The 19,899-nt window shown below is 39.3% G+C and overlaps 2 protein-coding genes across 5 annotated transcripts in view; one reads left to right on the forward strand and one right to left on the reverse strand.

The window, feature by feature from the left end:
- Positions 1-19,899, forward strand: part of ATP6V1H (ATPase H+ transporting V1 subunit H) — a 287,370-nt gene that overhangs the window by 187,715 nt on the left and 79,756 nt on the right. The gene's annotated exons all lie outside the window — the stretch shown is intronic.
- Positions 4,774-19,899, reverse strand: part of RGS20 (regulator of G protein signaling 20) — a 41,167-nt gene continuing 26,041 nt past the window's right edge. For all 4 annotated transcript variants that reach the window (XM_061448480.1, XM_061448481.1, XM_061448482.1 and 1 more), the window contains 4 exons: positions 12,481-12,629; positions 8,814-8,900; positions 7,780-8,014; positions 4,774-6,273 (listed from right to left, as the gene is read on the reverse strand). In XM_061448480.1, the coding sequence (XP_061304464.1) occupies positions 6,085-6,273; positions 7,780-8,014; positions 8,814-8,900; positions 12,481-12,629 (660 nt within the window). In that variant the 3' untranslated portion in view covers positions 4,774-6,084. The remainder of the gene's footprint in view (positions 6,274-7,779; positions 8,015-8,813; positions 8,901-12,480; positions 12,630-19,899) is intronic.

Consider the following 19,899-nt stretch of genomic DNA (forward strand, 5'->3'; position numbering starts at 1 on the left):
CTCCCTGGAGCCTTCTCTTCTCCAGGCTGAACAACCTTCACTGTCTCAGCCTCTCTTCATAGCAGAGGTGCTCCAGCCCTCTGGTCATCTTTGTGGCCTCCTCTGGATTCACTGAAACAGATCCATGTTCTTCTTATATTAAAATGTTGTTTCACCTAATGCTACCTTATGTCTGAGTAACAGCCTTCACCTTTTCTCCCTTCTGTCCCCGAGGTAAAAAGAACAGTTTTTTTTCTCACAGTGAAAGACGAATTCCAAGAAGTAGGTCCAAAAAACATCATGGGTGCCTAAAGTTCTGTTTATGCTTTGTTTTGATTACCCAAATCCAGAAGTAAAACTGCACTGTAGCAAGCTTCGGGTGCACCTCTGTTCAGAAGGTACTTCAGTTTTCTCAGCTGTCTGAAATTGCTCTCCTGTGTCTGAGAGAATGTGAAGTCTAAAGGATGTATAGGAGAAAGGTGGAGAAGGGGGGCTGGGACAGCATCTCATTTCTACAAGCTGGCTGCCTTATCCGTTGAACTGCAGTTGTGCCACTGCTGACCTAGTACATTCAGATGTTTTATGCAATGAAACATGCCAGCAGAACTGGTGATGAATCTCTCCTCTTCAAGAATAGCAGGTTTGTTTATTACCTCTATGGACATCTTAATCCTCTCAAATGAAAGAGAGACTGGCATACAATTTAACCCTACAATTACCGTACAATTTAAGCTAGTTTTTACAGTAATCTGGTAGAGAAAAAGAAGGGGCTGTGTTCCTTTTAAAGTGTGTGTGTAGTTCTTAAAGGATGCTGTCTTTCTTCTTTAAGGAAGGCTAGAGTTTTCTGCTGCTCAGGAAACACAGCTTCCATACCCTTTGTTAGAAGGCATTTCCTCATATATAATTGTTAACTTGCTCAGGAGAAAATGTTGGGTTTAAACTATCTTTTACCAAATTAATCTTTTTTACTAGTACTAAGCAGAAGGTAAATATCTGCTTAATGAGCTTGGCTTTTGTGAATCCCACTTGGAAGCCTTTTATTGCACTTTCCAAGTGTGGCAAAGGAAGTGTCTTGGTTTTATCCAGAATTCAGGATTCCACTTGTCACAAATGTGAATTTTAAATTGAAACTTACAGCCCGTACCAGTTTAGGTAGAACTCAGATTCATCAACATGAACTATTTATTCTGCAAAAAGTGGCTGTATTACCTTTCCAACTTTTTGTAACAGAACAACCCCATGTACCAGTACAGGTTGGGGGCTGACCTGCTGGACAGTAGTGAAGGGGAAAGGGACCTGGGGGTCCTGGTGCATAGGAGGATGACCATGAGCCAGCAATGTGCCCTTGTGGCCAAGAAGGCCAATGGCACCCTAGGGTGCATTGGAAAGAGTGTGGTTAGTAGGTCGAGAGAGGTCCTCCTCCCCCTCTACTCTGCCTTGGTGAGGCCGCATCTGGATTATTGTGTCCAGTTCTGGGCTCCTCAGTTCAAGAAGGACAGGGAATTGCTTGAAAGAGTCCAGCACAGAGCCACAAAGATGATTGAGGGAGTGGAACATCTCCCTCATGAGGAAAGACTGAGGGAGCTGGGTCTCTTTAGCTTGGAGGAGACTGAGGGGTGACCTCATCAGTGTTTACAAATATGTAAAGGGTGAGTGTCAGGATGATGGAGCTAGGTTTTTTTCAGTGATGTCCAGTGATAGGACAAGGGGCAGTGGGTGTAAACTGGAGCCTAGGAGGTTCCGTGTGAGCATCAGGAAAAAATACTGTGAGAGTGACAGAACACTGGAACAGGTTGCCCAGGGGGGGTGTGGAGTCTCCTACATTGGAGATATTCAAGGCCCGCCTGGACAAGTTCCTGTGTGATGTACTCTAGGTTACCCTGCTCTTGCAGGGAGGTTGGACTAGATCTTTTAAGGTCCCTTCCAACCCTTGGGATTCTGTGATTCTGTGATTAGTAGTCATTCATATAAATAAAACTGAAGAGTTTACCTTTTTAAGTACAATTTCATACAGCTGTATGTTAGCTTCTGTTTTACTAGATCATCACTAATCTTGATTTACCATTTAATCACCATTTTAAAAGGCTTGGGATTAATTTAGTTACAACATTAGTACAGAAAATCTTTCATTAATGTCATTGAAGCAATACTGATGCCTTTCATGACAGAAGATGTGTTCTTAAGTACTATTCAGGGCACACTTGTTCAAAAATCACTTGACATTGTGCTAGTCTCATCAGTTTCTTTTGTTTTCAGATATCCTTTGTAATCAGGAAGTGCACAAGTGCATGATGTTTGTGTGATACATTTTAATCTGCAGATAGTAGAGCCCTTCAGAATATATATATATTTATTTTCTTTTGTTTGTATTGTGCTAATGACTTTGGAATTTAAAGGTCATTATATAAAGCACAATATGTTGGCTGAAGGAGCCCATGCAATTTTAATACTGCTTAGCAAGCTGGTGAAAAGAGCAGTCTTTAACAGTATACATGTTCTGTGGGAGTTACTGGTTTGTGAAGTGCAAACACTAAAGAAAGAATACCAGTGGACTGGAAAGTTAATAGAGCTTAATGATACCCTGCAGTTAGATAAATGCCAAGACAAACCAACCATGCTTATTTTCAAGCCAGGATAAATTGATTTTGTGATAATTTCTTACTTGATGAATTATAAATAATATCTTGTGTCAGTATGATTTTCTCCTGCTGGTCATGTAATACCTTCTCTATAGTATCTTTTCCAGACTGACTCACTTTTGCCCTGAGAAAAGTTGGTGCATAATGAGCAAGTATATAGTAATGAACTGTAGTTAAAACCCTGCATTCTGTGTGGGTGGAGTTTTGTTTTCCTCCTTTTTCTTTTTCCTTTTCTGCCCCCCTTCTTTCCTGCTTCAATTAAATCCAGCATTAAGCAGTCTCAGAATCACAACTTATTTAGGGGAGTGTGTTGTCTGTTTGGGCTTTTCAAGAGATTCTCTCGGGGTATCTAGGGACCAGTGTTCTGCTGTTGGTGTTGGGCATAAACTTAAACCATAGCATTAAAATTTGTTACAATTTTTCAGGAAAGATGCACATTGCAGAAAGAAAAGGAAAATTGCCTAGAGAATTCTGATTGCTTAGAAGTTGTGGCACATGGAAAATAAGCTTAGAAATTATTTTCTTATTTTAATAATCATATGGTAACCACAGAACTGCCCAAAACAATATAGTTCTCTCCTCTCTCATTTCATCTTTTTCTTTCTTGCAGAATAATAGAATGTATTGTGTGAAATAAAGAATGAGTGTTTGGCCTGTCTTCCAGCTCTTAATGAGGTATCTTTGCAGGGAAGAGAGATAACTTAAAAGAAATGAAATCCTCCATTTTGTGAAATGACACACTTTGAACTTCTTTTGATACGCGTGTCTGATCTTTCTAGCAAGCTGAATTTGACCTAGTTAAACTTACTTTGTTAACCTAAGAATTTTAGAGTGCTTTTACCCACCCTGATTAAAACAAGTATGCCAAGCGTATGCTGGGCTGCATCAAAAGGAGCATGGCCAGCAGGTCAAGGGAGGTGATTCTGCTTCTCTGCTCCACTGTCATGGTACCCCACCTGGGGTACTGCATGTAGCCCTTGGGGCCCCCAGCACAAGAGGGATGTGAACCCATTGGACCAAGTCCAGAGGAGGCCACAAAGATGATCAGAGGGCTGGAGTTCCTTTGCTGTGAAGATTGGCTGTGAGAGAGCTGAGGTTGTTCAGAAGAGAAGGCTCTGGGGAGACCTTAGACCAGCTTCCTAAAGGCAGCCTGCAAAAAATCAGGAGAGGGGCTTCTTACAAGGGCATGTAGTGATAGGACAAGGGGGAGTGGCTTTAAACTGAAAGAGGGTAAATTTAGATTAGGTATTAGAAAGATTCTTCACTATGAGAACGGTGAATCTGAAAAGTTGTGGCTGCCTCAACCTTGGAAATATTCAAGGCCAGGTTGGATGGGGCTTTGAGGAACCCGGTCTAGTGGAAGGTGTTCCTGCCCATGGCAGGAAGGTTGGAACTATATGATCTTTCTGATGACTAGGAGACCCTTCCAACCCAGATCAATCTGATTGTATGGTACATGCCGCTTCATAAATTTGACTGCAAGTTCCCCATGAACCCTGCGTTAGCAGTATGTCTAGTTTGCTTTGTAGAAGTTACTACCTACCGTTTAATACTTTATGTAAACTGAAATTGTGTTGGTAGTGCTTTGGGTATGTTTACTAGAAATTCAGCTGAGATAACCAGTGTTGGTATGTTAAGTGGTGGTGACTGCTAACTAGACTGTGTCTTAAGTAGCAGTATATTGAAGGTCTTCCTCTTAACTCAGTCATCCAGTGTTGTGCTTCAGAGGATAAGAGCACTTTGATTTGCTGTTTAAGTTTTTTGGTTTACTTTTTTGTGCTGACAGGTTGAATAGTTTTTTTGTTTTGGAAGGAGATGATGGAAACTGATCCGTAGGTATTGTTAACTTACCATGGATTGAGTATTCTACTGCGGTGCTGTGTAATGAAAAATCTCATCATTATTTGTTTAATAATGCAAATGATTTAAGGGGAGAACATGTCTCCTGCTGAGTGCATTGAGGAAACAATTAAACTAATATTCTAAATTTTGCCTTGTTATTCCCATTGTCTTTATCAGAGAAAGTCTCCATTTTGTGCTTTTTTATAGCGCTGGAATTAGGCAAAGAGTAGGCTTTAGAAAGGTTACAGTGAATGCCACTGAACTGTGCCTGCCTGGTTCTTCCCTTCTAGGGGTATTGTTTTTTTCTTTCTGATTCCCATATGTTCTTTTCCTACCTATATGTGTCATTTGGTTCATTTAAATAAATGTACAGGAAAAAACACGATTCAGTGGAAGTCCACTGTGAACTCCAAACTTTAATTTAGTGGAATTGTAGTGAATCTTGAAATTGAAAATAAAGAAGTTGTTAGAGTAACATACGTAGTTATACATAGAATAACGTACATAATCCACACATAGATTGTGCAGATTCAATTTACTTTCTTCCTAGTATTTTCTGTGATTACTGATTTTTGAGATGCAGTCAGAAATAAAGTGTAATGCTTTGGGGATACTGTAAATGAACATGGTTTATTAGTGGATAGAGCTGTTGCTTTTCTTTTGGACAGTCTGAAATAGTGCTGTATCAGAACAGAATAGTTCTAGCTTCCTTCTTTTTCTCAATTAAATATGTGTGTATCTGGAATAGAAACCTTACAAGATCTGTGAGATAATGGGACAATTTAATATGTACAAAATGAAGATGGCTGATACTGCCATCCACTCAGGAGCAAATAGTGAAGGGTTTTTACATCTACCTACCAAGGGAAGAGAAGATTATGTGAGAATTCTTGTGCTTTGTTTTGGAATTTAAATGCCCAGACTCTTCTTCCTCTGAAGTAAATAATTTAACTTTATAAACTTCAACAGTATGAACTTAAAAATGCATTCAGAAAACTCTAATAGTAAAATAACAATTCTTCAGCAAAAGATTTTTATAGGCAGCATGATTTCAACCATTAGCTTCCATAAACTTGAGATTGCCATACCGATTTCCATTAGTGCACTATATGTGCATTAAATATACCAAGAGAAGTGGACCGTACGTAAGCCAGGTATATGTGGAACTTTTGTCTCATGTAACCCAGATATTGACAGTACAGTTTTCATTTTGGGCACAGTGTGGGTGGGGCAACTGGTTTGGTTTTCCAGAAAATTCTAACAATCCACTTATAAATAAAATCTAGTCTTCGTGCTCAGTTGGTATTTGTGCCTCAGACATACGCTGCTAACAGTTTTGCTTCTGAATTGCATGCTGTGTTTGAAGAAAAAGAAATACTGCAGTTTTTGAACAACATTTTCTCATCATTATCCTCATTCTCTTTTGCAAAGACACACTGAATTTGATCAGAAATTGTAGTTAGCTGATTGTGTCAGAGCCTTGTGCGGGTTTAAATCATTCAGTCTGTAGTAAAACTTGCCTGAGTTATTTTCAGGTAAATATCTGATTAATTCTAAATTCCCTGTGGATTGATGTAGCCCAGAGTTCTGTTTGTTTTAAAATAAATACATTTAAGAAAAAATTCTATGCTTCAATGGATTTTTCAGATAAGGACTGAAGCAAGTCCTTATAAATAGCAGAGTTCATAAACCGTGGGTAGGAGTCTCTGTGCATTAAGGTATAAATTTGAAGCTGTGCGTCATCAAAGGTATGTTGTGAGGGTTCCAGCATATTTCGGTTAATAACTTCTCTTACTCTGGAGTCCAGACTGACCTGCATATTAAAACAGAAAGTCACGTAAATAATACTGGCGCATAGTACATGTGGGGGTTTAGGTTTGTTTTACTGTTTGAAAAGGCACTAGTTTATTTAAACTGGAAGAGGGTAGATATAGATCAGACACTAAAAAGAATTTCTTTTCTGTGAGGGTGGTGAGGCACTGTAACAGGGAAGCCCAGGGAATCTGTGGCTTGCCCCATCCCGGGCAGTGTTCAAGGCCAGGTTGGATGGGGCTTTGAGGAACCTGGTCTAATGGAAGGTGTTCCTGCCCAATGGAACGTATCCCTGCCCATGGCAGGGGGTTTGGAAGTGGATGAACTTTAAGGCCCCTTCCAACCCAAAACATTCTGTGATTTCAGCTGGTATCCTTCAAGAGTGTAAAAACTGATAAATATACTTGGACAGAAAACGACTGTGTTGAAATTTGGAAGTAGTAGTATCTTTAGTATGGATACAGAAATTTTCTCCCTGAGGCGACTTTACTCTGGACAAGGCTGGCTGTGATCCCATTATTACTGAAACCTGAGAGACTGGTGGACTATTTCCAGACCAACTTCCTGCTCTGTAATAGAGAGAATTTGTAATTTTTTGTGACAGTTCGTTTCCTTGGGAGTTAGTGCTATTGTAGAGACTGAATTTGGAGCAAGCAGTATGACGCAGACGGAAACTGTAACCCTGTTTTAAGCTGTTGCTTAATCAAATTCCTGTTTGAAATCAGGGTGAATTGCTGGGAACCACAGATACGGCTATATAATGACTCTATGCAACATACAAATGATGTTCTCTTCTTTTTTTCTGCAAGGCTCTAGTGTCAGTAGAGAGACATTAGTATTGCTGGAATAGGCTGACTAGATTTAAAGAGCATTTTTATAAATACGTAAGTATAGCTTGCACCACAAACAATCAAGTTTGAGTTTTGCAATGATACTGGAAGGTTTAAATTTCCAGTCTACTTGGCAGGATTATATTCAAACTGAACTGAGGTGTCTTCAAAACTTGACACGTTCGCTAACAGCAACAGTGATGAGTAGTTCTGAAATTTTTCAGGAAGTCAGCATGTTTGTTCTCTGCCGTATTTTGTCAGCTACTGTTTGAGTAATTTGTGCTTTGCAAGTAACACTACTTGTGGTTGCTGTGCTTTTGGGGAGATGCACACATCCCCTTTTAGTGCAAAGAATAAAGAAACTCATTCGTGCAACAAAATTTGATCAGGGATAAAGTGATCATCTGTGTATTTGTGCCTCAAACTAAAAATTTCACACCAGAATGCCAGGGTAGCATAGGCAGAGCTTTTGCAGCCAGTGAAAGTAGCTTTGACTACTTTAAGCAGTTTTGAGGTGAGATCCTCAACAATGGGTCTGCCTTTTTTCCCCCTGAATTCCTACTTGATGACAATGGAATAGAGGGGCAATTTTTCCCTGAGTATTGTAGCTTTAAACACATGATATAACTAACTATACAAAGCAGCATCAAAGAACATATTGGGGAAAGTTAATATACCTCTTTTGGAGAAAGGATAGAAATATAATCTTCATAAATTAGTCTTGCTTTTTCTTCAATGACACTTTTGTTAGATTCTTGTTTCAGTTCCTCACAGGCCATCCAGAAAAGCATGTTTTCCTCACTGAATTCTGTTCGTAGAAATTCACGAAAAGCATTTCTGCCAGCTGGAGTAAGCATCAACTTGTCAAATGATTGAGCCCAGGCATTTACTTCTTCAAGAGTAGGAGCAGGGCTTGAGGAGGAAGAAGAGGACAGGAGGGGGAATGAGAGGACAAGAAGAGAGAAATGAATGACTGTTAAGCTGTTTGCAGCTACCATCACGATGGAACAAAATCACAAGGTTCATGGGGCTCCATTCCTCACTGGACCTTCCTAGTGCAAACTCTAGTAAACATACTTATAAGATACTTTCTCAAAGTGTGCTTATCAAAAACTCAGATGCAGATGATTGCTAGTGCTTCAATGCTGAAATTGCAATTTATTGCTCAAAGTAATTGCAACAGAGAAGTCCCTCTGAAAAAGCTAAGCATTTTTTCTATACCCATTAGTCCTTGTTGAATCGTTAGAAACTGAATGAAAATATGTTGAAAGAAGCAATGATTCAAAACCCTATAAAAGGTACCCTCCTGTCTGTTACAGGTGCTCCTGCCTGTTTGAGCAAGAGGCAGTACCTGACTCTCGTGAGGATTTGAGCTCCTCTTTATTATTGTTGTAAGGCTAAGCATTGCCAGTTACCTTCATTACATAGCTGCTGGGTGGGAACAGGATGTGTTTTAAAGTTATTTCAGGAAAAAAGGGAGACTGTTCACAGTGCTGGTTTTGATCTGCCATGCTATGAAAGTGGGGATGCAGTTACATCCTCTGTATAAATAAGGTAAAAGATTATAGATCTTGGTTCCTTAAGAAGTAAAAGACAGGTAACTGCAAATTCCACATAAACGACAAATTCAGGTAATTCACTTTAATTATTTAGTATGTTTTGTAGGTTTTATGTCATTTTAGGTTGACAGAACACTTGGCAAAGACCATACCTTTCCTCGCAGTTTGGAATACCCTCTGCTTGCAGTTCATGAGATGTTCTCCTTGCTCTCTCTTCATCTTGATTTCTAACAGTAAGACTGCAAGGTAGCAAACAAAACTTCAGCCAGCTTTATAGAGGAAGAGATGCCTTTCCTCTGATATTTTGAAGAAATTAGGTAGCAAAAGCTAACAGTAGCCACATTACCCATAGTTACACTCTGACATTAATTTTACACTTGAATAAACCTGGCAAACTTTAATGTAGCAGAATGCTATTCAATATTGTATCACATACATTTTCTGTACAGGGGTCATAGATTCATAGAATATCTCAAGTAAGAAGGGACCCATAAAGATAATTATGGCCAAGTGCCTGTATATATATATATATATATATATGTATATATGTATATATATATAAATAAAACCACATGTGTTTATATGTATACACACACACGTGTGTGTGTATACATATATGGGATATGTATCTATGAATAAATGTACGCACATGTACCCTTTATTATGTAGCAGATCTCTCTATTGATGCTTATTATACTGTGTATGCCCAATGTAATTTTTTTACTTAAGTTAGATCTGATGCACTGGTTATGAGTTAGATTTCAAGGCTCATATAATCACAGAATGGTTTGGGTTGGAAGGGACCTTAAGGATCATCTAGTTCCAACCTCTCTGCCATGGACAGGGACTCCTTGCACTAGACCAGGTTGTTTGATTTGGTTTTGGCGTTGTTTAATCTTTTTTCTTCTTGGCTATGTTTTATATCCATAGGACATGATGCTTGCCAAGACTCTGGTTTAGAGTGGTGATACCATGTTACAAAAAAACCTAGAGTTCAGAAGCTGAAGCACAAGTTTTAAGCAAGCTAGACACTTCCGCATGTGATGTTGGAACTGTAAGCATCATTTGGATTTCAGATGTAGATCTAACCAGACTGTGGTAATTGATTGCAGCTCTAAGAAAGTGCTAATACATGCTTAAAAATGTGAGGACTGTGGCATGAAAAGCAGATAAATAATTGCTCAATATCATTTTGAGTTCGACTGGAAATGAGTATGTCTCATTTGAGACATTGTGGTTGCTCCATCCCTGGCAGTATTCAAGGCCAGGTTAGACAGAGCCTTGAGTAACCTGGTCTAGTGGAAGGTGTCCCTGCCCATGGCAGGTGGTTGGAACTGGATGAGCTTTAAGGTCCCTTCCAACTCAAACCATTCTATGAGTCTGTGATTTCAGTTCATCATTTCAGAAAAAGATTTAAAAACTAAGTAGTATTGTTAGTTCTCTGTTCTTTTGGGATATATAGGATTCTGGCCTTTTTTTAATATGAAAAGTGGTATATTATGTACTCCTCACACACAGGTAAGAAGTGATATGCTTGTCAGTTATTTTTGGATTGAGGGGAGCCAACAGATCCAAAAGAAAAGTGTCTTCATAGGATAATGCATGAAAGGGGAAAAAATACAAAAGCAATAACAGCTCCTTTAAGAGAACATGTCATTCCTCAGAAAATGCCTCTCAAGACAGGCTCTTTCCCAGGTAAAGAAAAACAGACTAGAGCAATACTGCATCTTCTTAGGATTTGGAAAAGTAACAGGTTGGAGGCTTGAGTTGTGGCTGTAGGAATGAACGCCAGCTCTGAGCATCCAGCTGAGACTCATTTCACTAATTCTTCACTCTAAATCTACTATTAAGAGTATGCTGAATATTGGATGTTCAGCAACTTAGCTGCATGACTCATGTAGATTGCTATTTTTATTCCTATTCATAATTTTTCTGTTCAAAGTGCTTGAGCTATTTTGAGGAAAAGCGCTATGAATAGGGAATATAAATAGCATAATTACGGTTTGTTTTGCATTTCTTGCTACTAGAAAACAATTGTTCTCAAAAAAAAATCAAATTATTTTAAAGCTAAAACAAGCTGCTCTGTTTTGGAGCCTATTCTGGTTTCCCAGGTGATTCTGAAATGCAAATAGGAACGTTAGGCATCATGAAATTCAGGTACTTTCACAGACCCTATTGAGTAAATTGCTTTCTTTGAATTGTTTGAATAGAGAGGTTCACAGAAAATGAGCATCCTGGAAAATATCAGGTAAAATGGCAAAAAAGCAGTTTATCAACAATTTAAAAGATAATGCAAATTTTATGTACTCTCAGTAGATAAATGTGCCTGATTTTTTCCCTTTTATGGAAAGACTTGTGTTTGTGTAATGCAACTCTAGACTGAGCCACTTGAGAGTCCATTTTATGGAACCTTTAACCATTCTGTAACCATTATGTATGATTCTATAAGATTGCACTGGACAGGTATGCAGATGACACTGGAATTTGTATTGGGATGCTTTAAAATAGGTGCAATCCTGTGAGACAGCAGACTCCGATCCCATATGGGTACAGTACTTAATGTTTCCTTAAACTCTCCCATAGTTTACCTCTAAGCACCTCCTGAAAATCTTAGTAGGATCACAGCCAGAGTACTTGGCATCCTGCAAAAGAACTCCAAGCACCCTTTAGTCCTTACAAGATGTTAACTATTTGCATTAGGGAGGGCAGAAGTGGGTATCTCTGCTTCTGATGAGCTGAGTACTAATAGCAAAGGAGTGATCAGCCTTCTCTTGCCTTTAATGGCGTACTCCAGAGCATTTGTATCAGCTCCTGTTGGAAAAAACGGTGGATTAGTTGCCTAGTCTGGGCTATAATGTTATTTCTGACTTCTGCCCTTCACCTCAGTGCCGGGTTTGCTTGCTTTGAAGTATGTATGTGCTGGATAGTGCATTTGTAGGAAGCATTCAACTTGCTCTCAGTGTTTTGATTGAACTCCTACAGTTGTTTAAGACTTTTTATTTCAATGCAAGTTCTGCCCATTAATTAACATTTGGCCTTGAACGAGATACAGGACTTTGAGTAGAGGAAGCTTGTGTTTTGAATGAAATCACTTGGATCTGGAGGAGCTGGTAAGAGAGAGGTGTGAACACATCATTAATTTAAGGAACCGAGTGATTCCTTTTCCTCTTGCTTTGATTCCTTGATAAATTTTCCCCCTTAACACTTGTCATGGGAGTTCTTCTGAATTATGTTTTGCTTAATTCCTCATCTTCAGCAAATACCCACAATGTTTGAAGTCTCTGATCCTAAGGATCAGCTGGCAACAGTAATTAATGACAACAGATCCAGTTGCGTTTGAAATAAAAGAACAGTGTCGGGCACCTGGTTGTTTGCTTTCTGACCTACAAATTCTGCCACCTTCTCCTAACTCCACTTAAGAGTCTGTGCTGCTCGTTAAGTCCCAGTCCTGAATCTAAAGCAATAACATATTCTGGTATTGCTTTCAGTTTTTAGTGGAAACCCAGCTCAAGGCTGAGAAGAACCAGTCATGCACAAAACAGACCTTCTATTACACAGTATTGACAACAAAAGTACAACAGAGATACTGTACAGAGATTATTTAAAAAAAAATATTATTTCAATGGCAGAGTAAAAAAAAAAAAGGAAGAGTAAACTAGAGTAGAAGGTTGTGCATAGTACTAGAGCACAATAATCTCTCTTAGTTCCAGACTTGCAGAATTACCCAGGTGTTTTGTTTGGCTTGTGTTGTCTATATGCTGGCTATTGCCTCCCTCCCCTGCTGTTCTGTTCCCCAGAGGCTTGAATGAGAGGGGTTACCAGGAGCAGCTGCAGCAGCAGCACCAACAAAAGCAGCAGGCATTGGACCCTCGATTTCCTGCGCTGAGCGGAGCCTGTGCAGCACCTGGGGTCTCCTGGGTCGCAGACATCTGCCGTTTGCGCATCTCCATCCGCTCTGATCCCATGGGCTACAAGACAGCAAGAAAAGGGGGAAGTAAGAAACATATATATCTCTTTTTTTTCCTTTTATTTGCCTTTAAAGTCTTACCAAGAAGTGCTGAAGGCCACAGCCCCAAAGGAATTGAAAAGCTAAATGCCGGATTTTTTTTCTTTTCCTCACAGAAGCTCTTGGGTGTTGAATGCTTTGGAAGATATACTCATTTGATTTAAGTGCTCTGATGGAAGGCAAAGGGCTAATGAATTCTGCACATGGGTGGGAATACAAAGAGAAGGGAGTGATCATACAGAGAGCAAAAAATGGAAGTGAGGGCTCTCAAAGAGATCCATCTCTTAGTACAGTGATATATAAGCCTAGGAGTTGCCAAGCATTTCCTGAGGTTTTGACTTAAAGGCCAGTCCTAAAAAAAATGGTACAGGGTAGGGGTAGTTAGAGCCTATTTTCTTTCTTTGTTTCTCTCTTTTGATTAGCCAATGCACAGGCTGAGTGATTGAAGTTCTGAACTGAGACTTCTGGGCTCCTGAAAATCTGGCCTTTGGTGATATGTCTCAAACCTGCTGGATGCCCTGTAGCAAAGGGGAAGGGCCAGTGCTTATCTGTCCATTATAGGTCTGGCTGACACAGTTTCTTTAATGTGTGTTTCTCTCAAGGAGTTGTCAATTGTTTCTCTAAGATGAGGAATTACTAATGGAGAAAGCACAAAAAAGCACACAACTGGATGCTAGTATTTAACATGCAGGGTTTTGGTCGCCTCCCCAGCTGAAGACAGCATGAAACAATTTTTGGTGGAAGCACTGGTCGTGGTTTTTGCACTGTTCTAGGACACCTTTTTGGAGCCTGAATTCTGCAGACTGTGCAGAGAAGGGGTGTTAATGACAAGTACCCTTGAAGTCCCTGTCCCTTTCTGACCTCTCTCTCTATGAGCTTCAAACCTGCTCTACAACACTTAATGCTCTCCCTATTATGCTGAGTGTTGTGCCACGTCTAAGTGACAGATGTCTTTTATAGATGAAATGCCAGCTTGTACAAAGATGAGCATCTTTCTTTTGGTTGTATTTGATTTTTGGATACGTTACGAGTCATCCTCCTGTGTCATGGGTTCCCTGTGTGTATAGTTTTTTTTCAGGTTGCTAAACCTTTTGAGGCCATGACAGCTGTGGGGGAATTAAAATTGGCTGCTACTGATTTTGAGTTCTTTGAAAATTGATAATTGAATACAAGACATGAAAGTTCGTAATATGATTAACTGAACACTGGAGGGTTAAAAGTTGTCTTCTTTTCTGAAATGCTCAGCCAGGTTTAGGAAATATTACTGTTGTAACTTGAGGGAGAATGCACAGGCATTGCCACAGACTCCAAAGAAGTGTCAGGAGAAACAAGGAGATTATTTCATCAGAGCGCAGCATTACATTGTGCAGCATTACGTTTTGCTGGAATGGTTTTTATGCCGAATTTGTTTCTTACAAAGCTTAATACTTTTTATTTCTGTGAGAACCACCCACTCTCCCAAGAGGAAATGCATGACACGCTGAGAAGAAGATGCACCTGTTTTGCAGGGAGAATAAAATGTAAGAACAACAATACAGATAGAAATGATAACCCATTTTGTAACTCTGTTCACCTAATCTAACAAGCAATCTCTAAATGCCCAGAAATAGAAAATCAGAGCAAGAACATGGCTCCTAAAACCCCCGCAATCTTTCTTGTTTGAAAATGTGGAAGAATAAAGGCGAAACGTAGAATATATTTGTAGATCAGATTTCTTTCCTTCAGAGTTTCAGATTTGCAGGAATAGAATGAAACCCTAAATACTATTTCCCTACCAGATACCTACACTTTTTAAAATAGCGGATCTTTGTATTTCGATTTGAAAATGATAGCATATAAGCCATTATTGGAGTGATAACATATCTAACAATATTTCAGGTTGCTTTGGACAGTAAACATTACTGATTACAAAAGCATAGCTTGGATTCAGACACTGCGCAGTTTATACAGGCTAATCCAGCTACTCTCACTTTTGAGATGTTTTATGTGGATAGTTCACACATTCAATATCTCTAATCCCTATTACAATTGAACTGACAATGGTCTGAAGTAGAAAAGCCTGTTCCTGTTTGCTTTTCTTTCTAAGAAGAAAGGTAAAGGATGGCAGAAGTAGGAAGAATACACTCTTCCTCCCTACCTCATCCCACTGCGACTTAATTCAAGAGATCTTCTGGATCCATTGTTACCATTTCAGGTTCTTCAGAATTGCTCTTTGACATCTTTAATAGATAGTATAGAAGTAGCTGTATGGCAAAAACTGTCCAGCAGCATCATGTCTTTGTTTCACTTCTGAATCATACGCCTTACTTGTAAGTTTTCTGGTGCTATGGGTTTTTATGAATGTTCATCATTGCATGATACTTCACACAGTTTGCAGAAAATGAAGGAGTGAGCAACACAAAAATTCAAGACACGCTTTTTCAGATTAAATAATGCATTTTCATTTTTATTTGTCAGATGTATACCAACTTGCTGAGTAAGCAAGTAGATTTGGTCATTTATGTGATGAAGACTTTCTTTGAAAGATATTTTTAGATGCTTTCATAACAGAGCTGTATTAGAGTAATGGGAAATAAGAGAAACAGGACTAGACTAGAATATAACCATTGGCTTAAATACAACTCAAGCTCTTGAATTACAGAGCTCTTCAGTGATTATTGGGCATGTATTTCCTGTGGCAGTTTTCAGTCATATTGTACATTTGATAGAGGTTTGGAGTGGATCACAAACTAATTTGGATGTGACTTCTGTGGGGTATTAGCAGGAATACTGTGGTAAGATACAGGAAATAATTTACTTCTCTGTGCAAGTACTTGGGCATTGCATCCCAAGAAAGAGCATCTTTTCTATCTAACAAGATGTTTAGAAAGTATGATTTATGCAGAAAAGCCATAAGAGTTTGGGTTGTTAATGTAGAAAGGGGAACTGAGAAGCATATTGATCATCTGATCAGTAAAAGGTTATGGTGTTCTATTCCCTGTTTCTTTCAGAGGGATATAATGAGTTAGCTTGGGCTAAGTAAAATCTAGGCTTGATTTTTATAGATAGCAAGGTAGGGAGCTGAGCACTGGTGCAGGTTATTACAAAGTTGTAGAAACTCCTTTGGCAGATAGTATTAAGACAAAACCGTATCAGACTGGTCCAGTTCACAGCACAAGCAATGAGTAAGTGATCCATCCCAGCATCATTTTTCTAGCTTAATTCTTCCCTCCCTTTTTTTTTTTTTCCCCCCAAGCTATTGTCAAGCACATCATTCTGTCTAACCTTTCCACCTGGACCAGCTCCCTTTGGCTACATAGGAATGATTAATCTGCAGAAACTGATGCCTTACATTAGAAGTCTAGGTTTTTTTGGTTCACCCTCTAACCTGAATTGCAAACTAAAGTGAAAATGTTCATGTTTGCAGCACACTTTGTTTCAAGGGTGTATCCCAGCTGTGACTGTACTGAGATTGTGCACTGCCAGACATGAGCCACTGAATGCACAGGAAGAGATGGGCTCTGCCGAAAGGACATGTCTTAATTTCACGTGTATATTAATGGATATATAGTGGCTTTTTAAATTTCTTTGCTTTTTACAAAAGAGATGTAATTCAAAAAAAGAAAAAAAAAGAGGTAAACCAGGGAAACCCAAACCCTACAGTTTTGCAGCTGTGCATGGTGGTGTAAGAAGTTTACTATGAGCTCCCAATCTGCTGCTTTTGCTCTCCCATAAACTGCTTCTTGGCTGGAATAGAAACAAAGGCACAGACACTGAGTTTGTGCAACTCATCTAAGGATTGTTTTTCAAAGAAAAGTACCTTAAAAAGTATTAAGGCTGTCCAAGTATGACTGTACACAGCAGTATAATGCTCTTGGAAGGTGTATGGAAAAAAGTCATAGAGATGAGATCTTGCAGTGAGCTAATGATAGAGCCATTAATGGGATGCAAACAGAAAGCCTTGTTTTATGTATGTAGTTGTTTTCCTGCTATCTCTACTATACCCAAAATTTCACTATGGGTTTTCCGAGTTCTCCATCACGCTTTGCTGCTTCTTGCTGCAGCACCACAGCTGCGTAATGAGCCTTTCCAGACAACTGCTCCAATTACTGTTTTGGGTTGTTCTGTGTGCAGGAGTGGACAGTAGATTTATGAACATCTCCAGTGAATATTATTTGAGTAATTTACAAAAATTCCTTGTTTCTTTATAGCACAGCCCACACTAGCAACAATTTAAACAGTTGTTTGGCTGACTCGTGGGTCTGTGGGAATGGAGGTGGCTATTTTTTTGCCCTCAGTAGACTTCAGTTGCTCGAGTGCAAAAAGGAGAGGATTTGTTTTTTTTTAGATCTCCAAGTAAAAAGATCTTCTGTTCATATAATGTTACGGTTGTTAATTTGGGACATCAGATGGTCAGACTGGGTGATGTACTGTGTAAAACCAATTAGTAAACCTAGTGCCTGTGTTCTTTGCATCAATTATGAGATTAACAGTATGTATTTGTTGAAGGATTATTCACCTGTGGCTCCTACTGCTATAGTACATGGTACCAGTGATTAGCTACCTCTTCAAGTTCATTCTCGCACATTATTAATCCAAAGAGCCTCAACAAACTGTAACCAAAACCAGTGGAAGTGTGACTGCTAATTGTGCAAGAGGGCTTTCCTTATTTGCTAGACTGATATTGTGGGTGATCAGGTTGTTTTAATAATGAAAAAATCTGAGTTGTCAACAATATTTTGATCTAACGGCTTACTTTGAAGTTGTAAAGGAAATGAAATCTGTTGACATCTACATTTAGCTACACAAGTGGTGGAATGAAGAAAAAGGGTAAGAGGCACATGGGTGTTGCTCCCCCACCAGCTCCTGTATGTTATTAAGTACCATAAGAGGTGGCCTAAACTTGACCCCACAACCTGACTGTGATGCTCAAATAATGATCTCTGTTTCCTTAAACCAGTAGCATGATGTTGCAGAGAAATGCAGTTACAGAGCTGGGCAGGGAAAACCTTAGTAGTAGCAATCAGTTGGAAGACTTTGGAGCTTTAGGAGCTCTGAAAGCTGAAGTGTGTGTAAAAGCAAGTGCATTAAAGGATGAGGCACAGTTTGGAGCTGTTATTTGGCTGTAGAACAAAAGGGTGCACTCCTGAGGAGAGCAAGGTGTACAGCCATCCGCCTACACGTGGCCCTGTCAGGTAGATCACTTAAGTCTGACAGGAGACTGGTTTTCAGTCAATACAGCATTGAAGTGAGAAAGAATTTGTGATTGAACTGGGCAGATTTCTTTCCACAGAGAAATTACATAATGCAGTTAGAAAAAGTAAATAAACTTGGTGCATTTTCTGTAAACACCAATGCAACTGTTCTTCCATCAGCCAAAATATTCTGTTCCTTATTATCAGGTGTGCACTTTGAAAATGGCAATTGGTAAATACAGCCTGTTGTCACACCAGCCCCCCCAGGACAGTCGCTTATTTGGTCTGAATAGCTCTGACATAAAATGCTGACAATCTGAAATAAAACTGAGATGGAGCTCTTCTTGCCAAGGTTTTAGTTTGCATGGCACGCAATTAGTATCTGCTTTTAAATGGATTTGCTACTGGCTAGTGTCAAGTATTTTCTGTTTCATTTCCCGGGACAATCAAATATAAGTATGTCTGTCAACAAAGAGGATGTTTTCTTTGGGACATCAAGATCTTGTCATGATAAGAGGCAATTATACATGCAATTTTGAAGTATTAATGCTGATTACGAGTAGCATGTGTCAAATTTTCAGTTGCTGAAAAACTACATCACTTCATTGTGGCCAGTGAAGAGGATTTATACGAGCTGAGGATCTGATCTGGTATTTCTATTTATGCTGTAGAGAAAAGTGACTTTGTATCTTGGGTTGGACTTAGTACCAGGTGGTGCTATGCAGAGGTGTTATGAATTGTCTGAAATGCCTTTCTTCAAAATATAAATGTTTTGTTTAAAAATCCTCCTTCTGCTTCCTGGATGCATTTACACAGATGGTTATAAACAGGGGGAGTTTTATCTTACCACTGCGAGTGACCTTTTCCATCTAAATAAGAAAATGCAGAGGGTGAATAAACTATTGTTCTCTATTTCCACTCTGAATAGTTTTGTATTTATTCTGTGAGAGAATTCTTACTGTTTTGAGTATAAATTAAATGTAGAGATGGATGGTTTTAGTTTTTCCACAGCAGTTTAAGTATGTTCAAGCTTCTAGATACATTTCTTTAAATAGTTTAAGATTCAGACCTATGGGATTCTGTTCTGTTTTTATTTATGTAATTTTAAATTCAGGAAGACTAACATCTCGCAGGTTCAGGCTCAAATTACTGCTCTGTTTGGGGGGTTTTTCTTACGTCACTTGGGTAGCCTCACTGAGCTTTAGTGCTTTCCCTCTTTAAGATTGAGGCTGCTTCAAAGTAAGAGAGGAAGGTGCAGGAGGAGAAGTTACTTCCGAGTCCCAGTGGAGGGATTCATCAACCTATTTTGTAGCAAGTTTAGCCCTGAATATACCCGTATTTAAAAAATCTCAGCTGCTCCCTGGTCTCTTGTTCTTCTTTAATTCTCTGTTACCTTAAAGTCCCTTACTAGGTTGCTGTACTACAAGACAGATCCATACCCTAAAATTTGTCTTGCTGAGGAAGGACAAGCCAATCAAAAATGGCTTTTCTTTCTGTAGGTTATCTCCCTGACACCAAAATGGAAATGTCATTGCTCTAAACTCCCTGTGCCTCCTTTATCTTCTCAGATTTCCAGACCTCTCAGAAGGTGCTATGAGAACGAGCAAATTGTGTGAGAACCCTCTGTGCTGGATGTTCTCTGTGCTTTGAGAACTGGGGTCTGCCTTCTCTGTCCCCACCATCTGGAGCGGCTACGTGCTTTGCTTGAAAATGGGTTGCAGAAGAAAACACAGGGGATTTAAAAACTGAAGATGGACGCTCTCTTGCACATTTTCTTAACGGTGTGTATAAATATCTTGGGGGAAGCAGTGAAGAAGAAGGAGCCAGGCTCTTCTCACTGGTGCCCAACAAAAGGGTAAGTGACAATGGGCACGAATTGAAATACAGGAAATTCCATTTAAACATTAAAATATATGGATCACTGTGAGGATGATCAAACACTAGCACAAATTGCCCAGAGAGGTTGTAGAGTCTCCACCCTGTGGAAGTACTCAAAACCTGACTAAACATGGCCCTGAGCGACCTGCTGCACTTGACCTTACTTGTGTAGTGGGGTTG

This window comes from Pezoporus flaviventris, unplaced genomic scaffold, assembly GCF_033815535.1.
Source record: "Pezoporus flaviventris isolate CSIRO_AGI_PZ_B2104156 unplaced genomic scaffold, CSIRO_AGI_Pfla_v1 ptg000007l, whole genome shotgun sequence".
In the NCBI taxonomy this organism is placed as follows: Eukaryota; Metazoa; Chordata; class Aves; order Psittaciformes; family Psittacidae; genus Pezoporus; species Pezoporus flaviventris.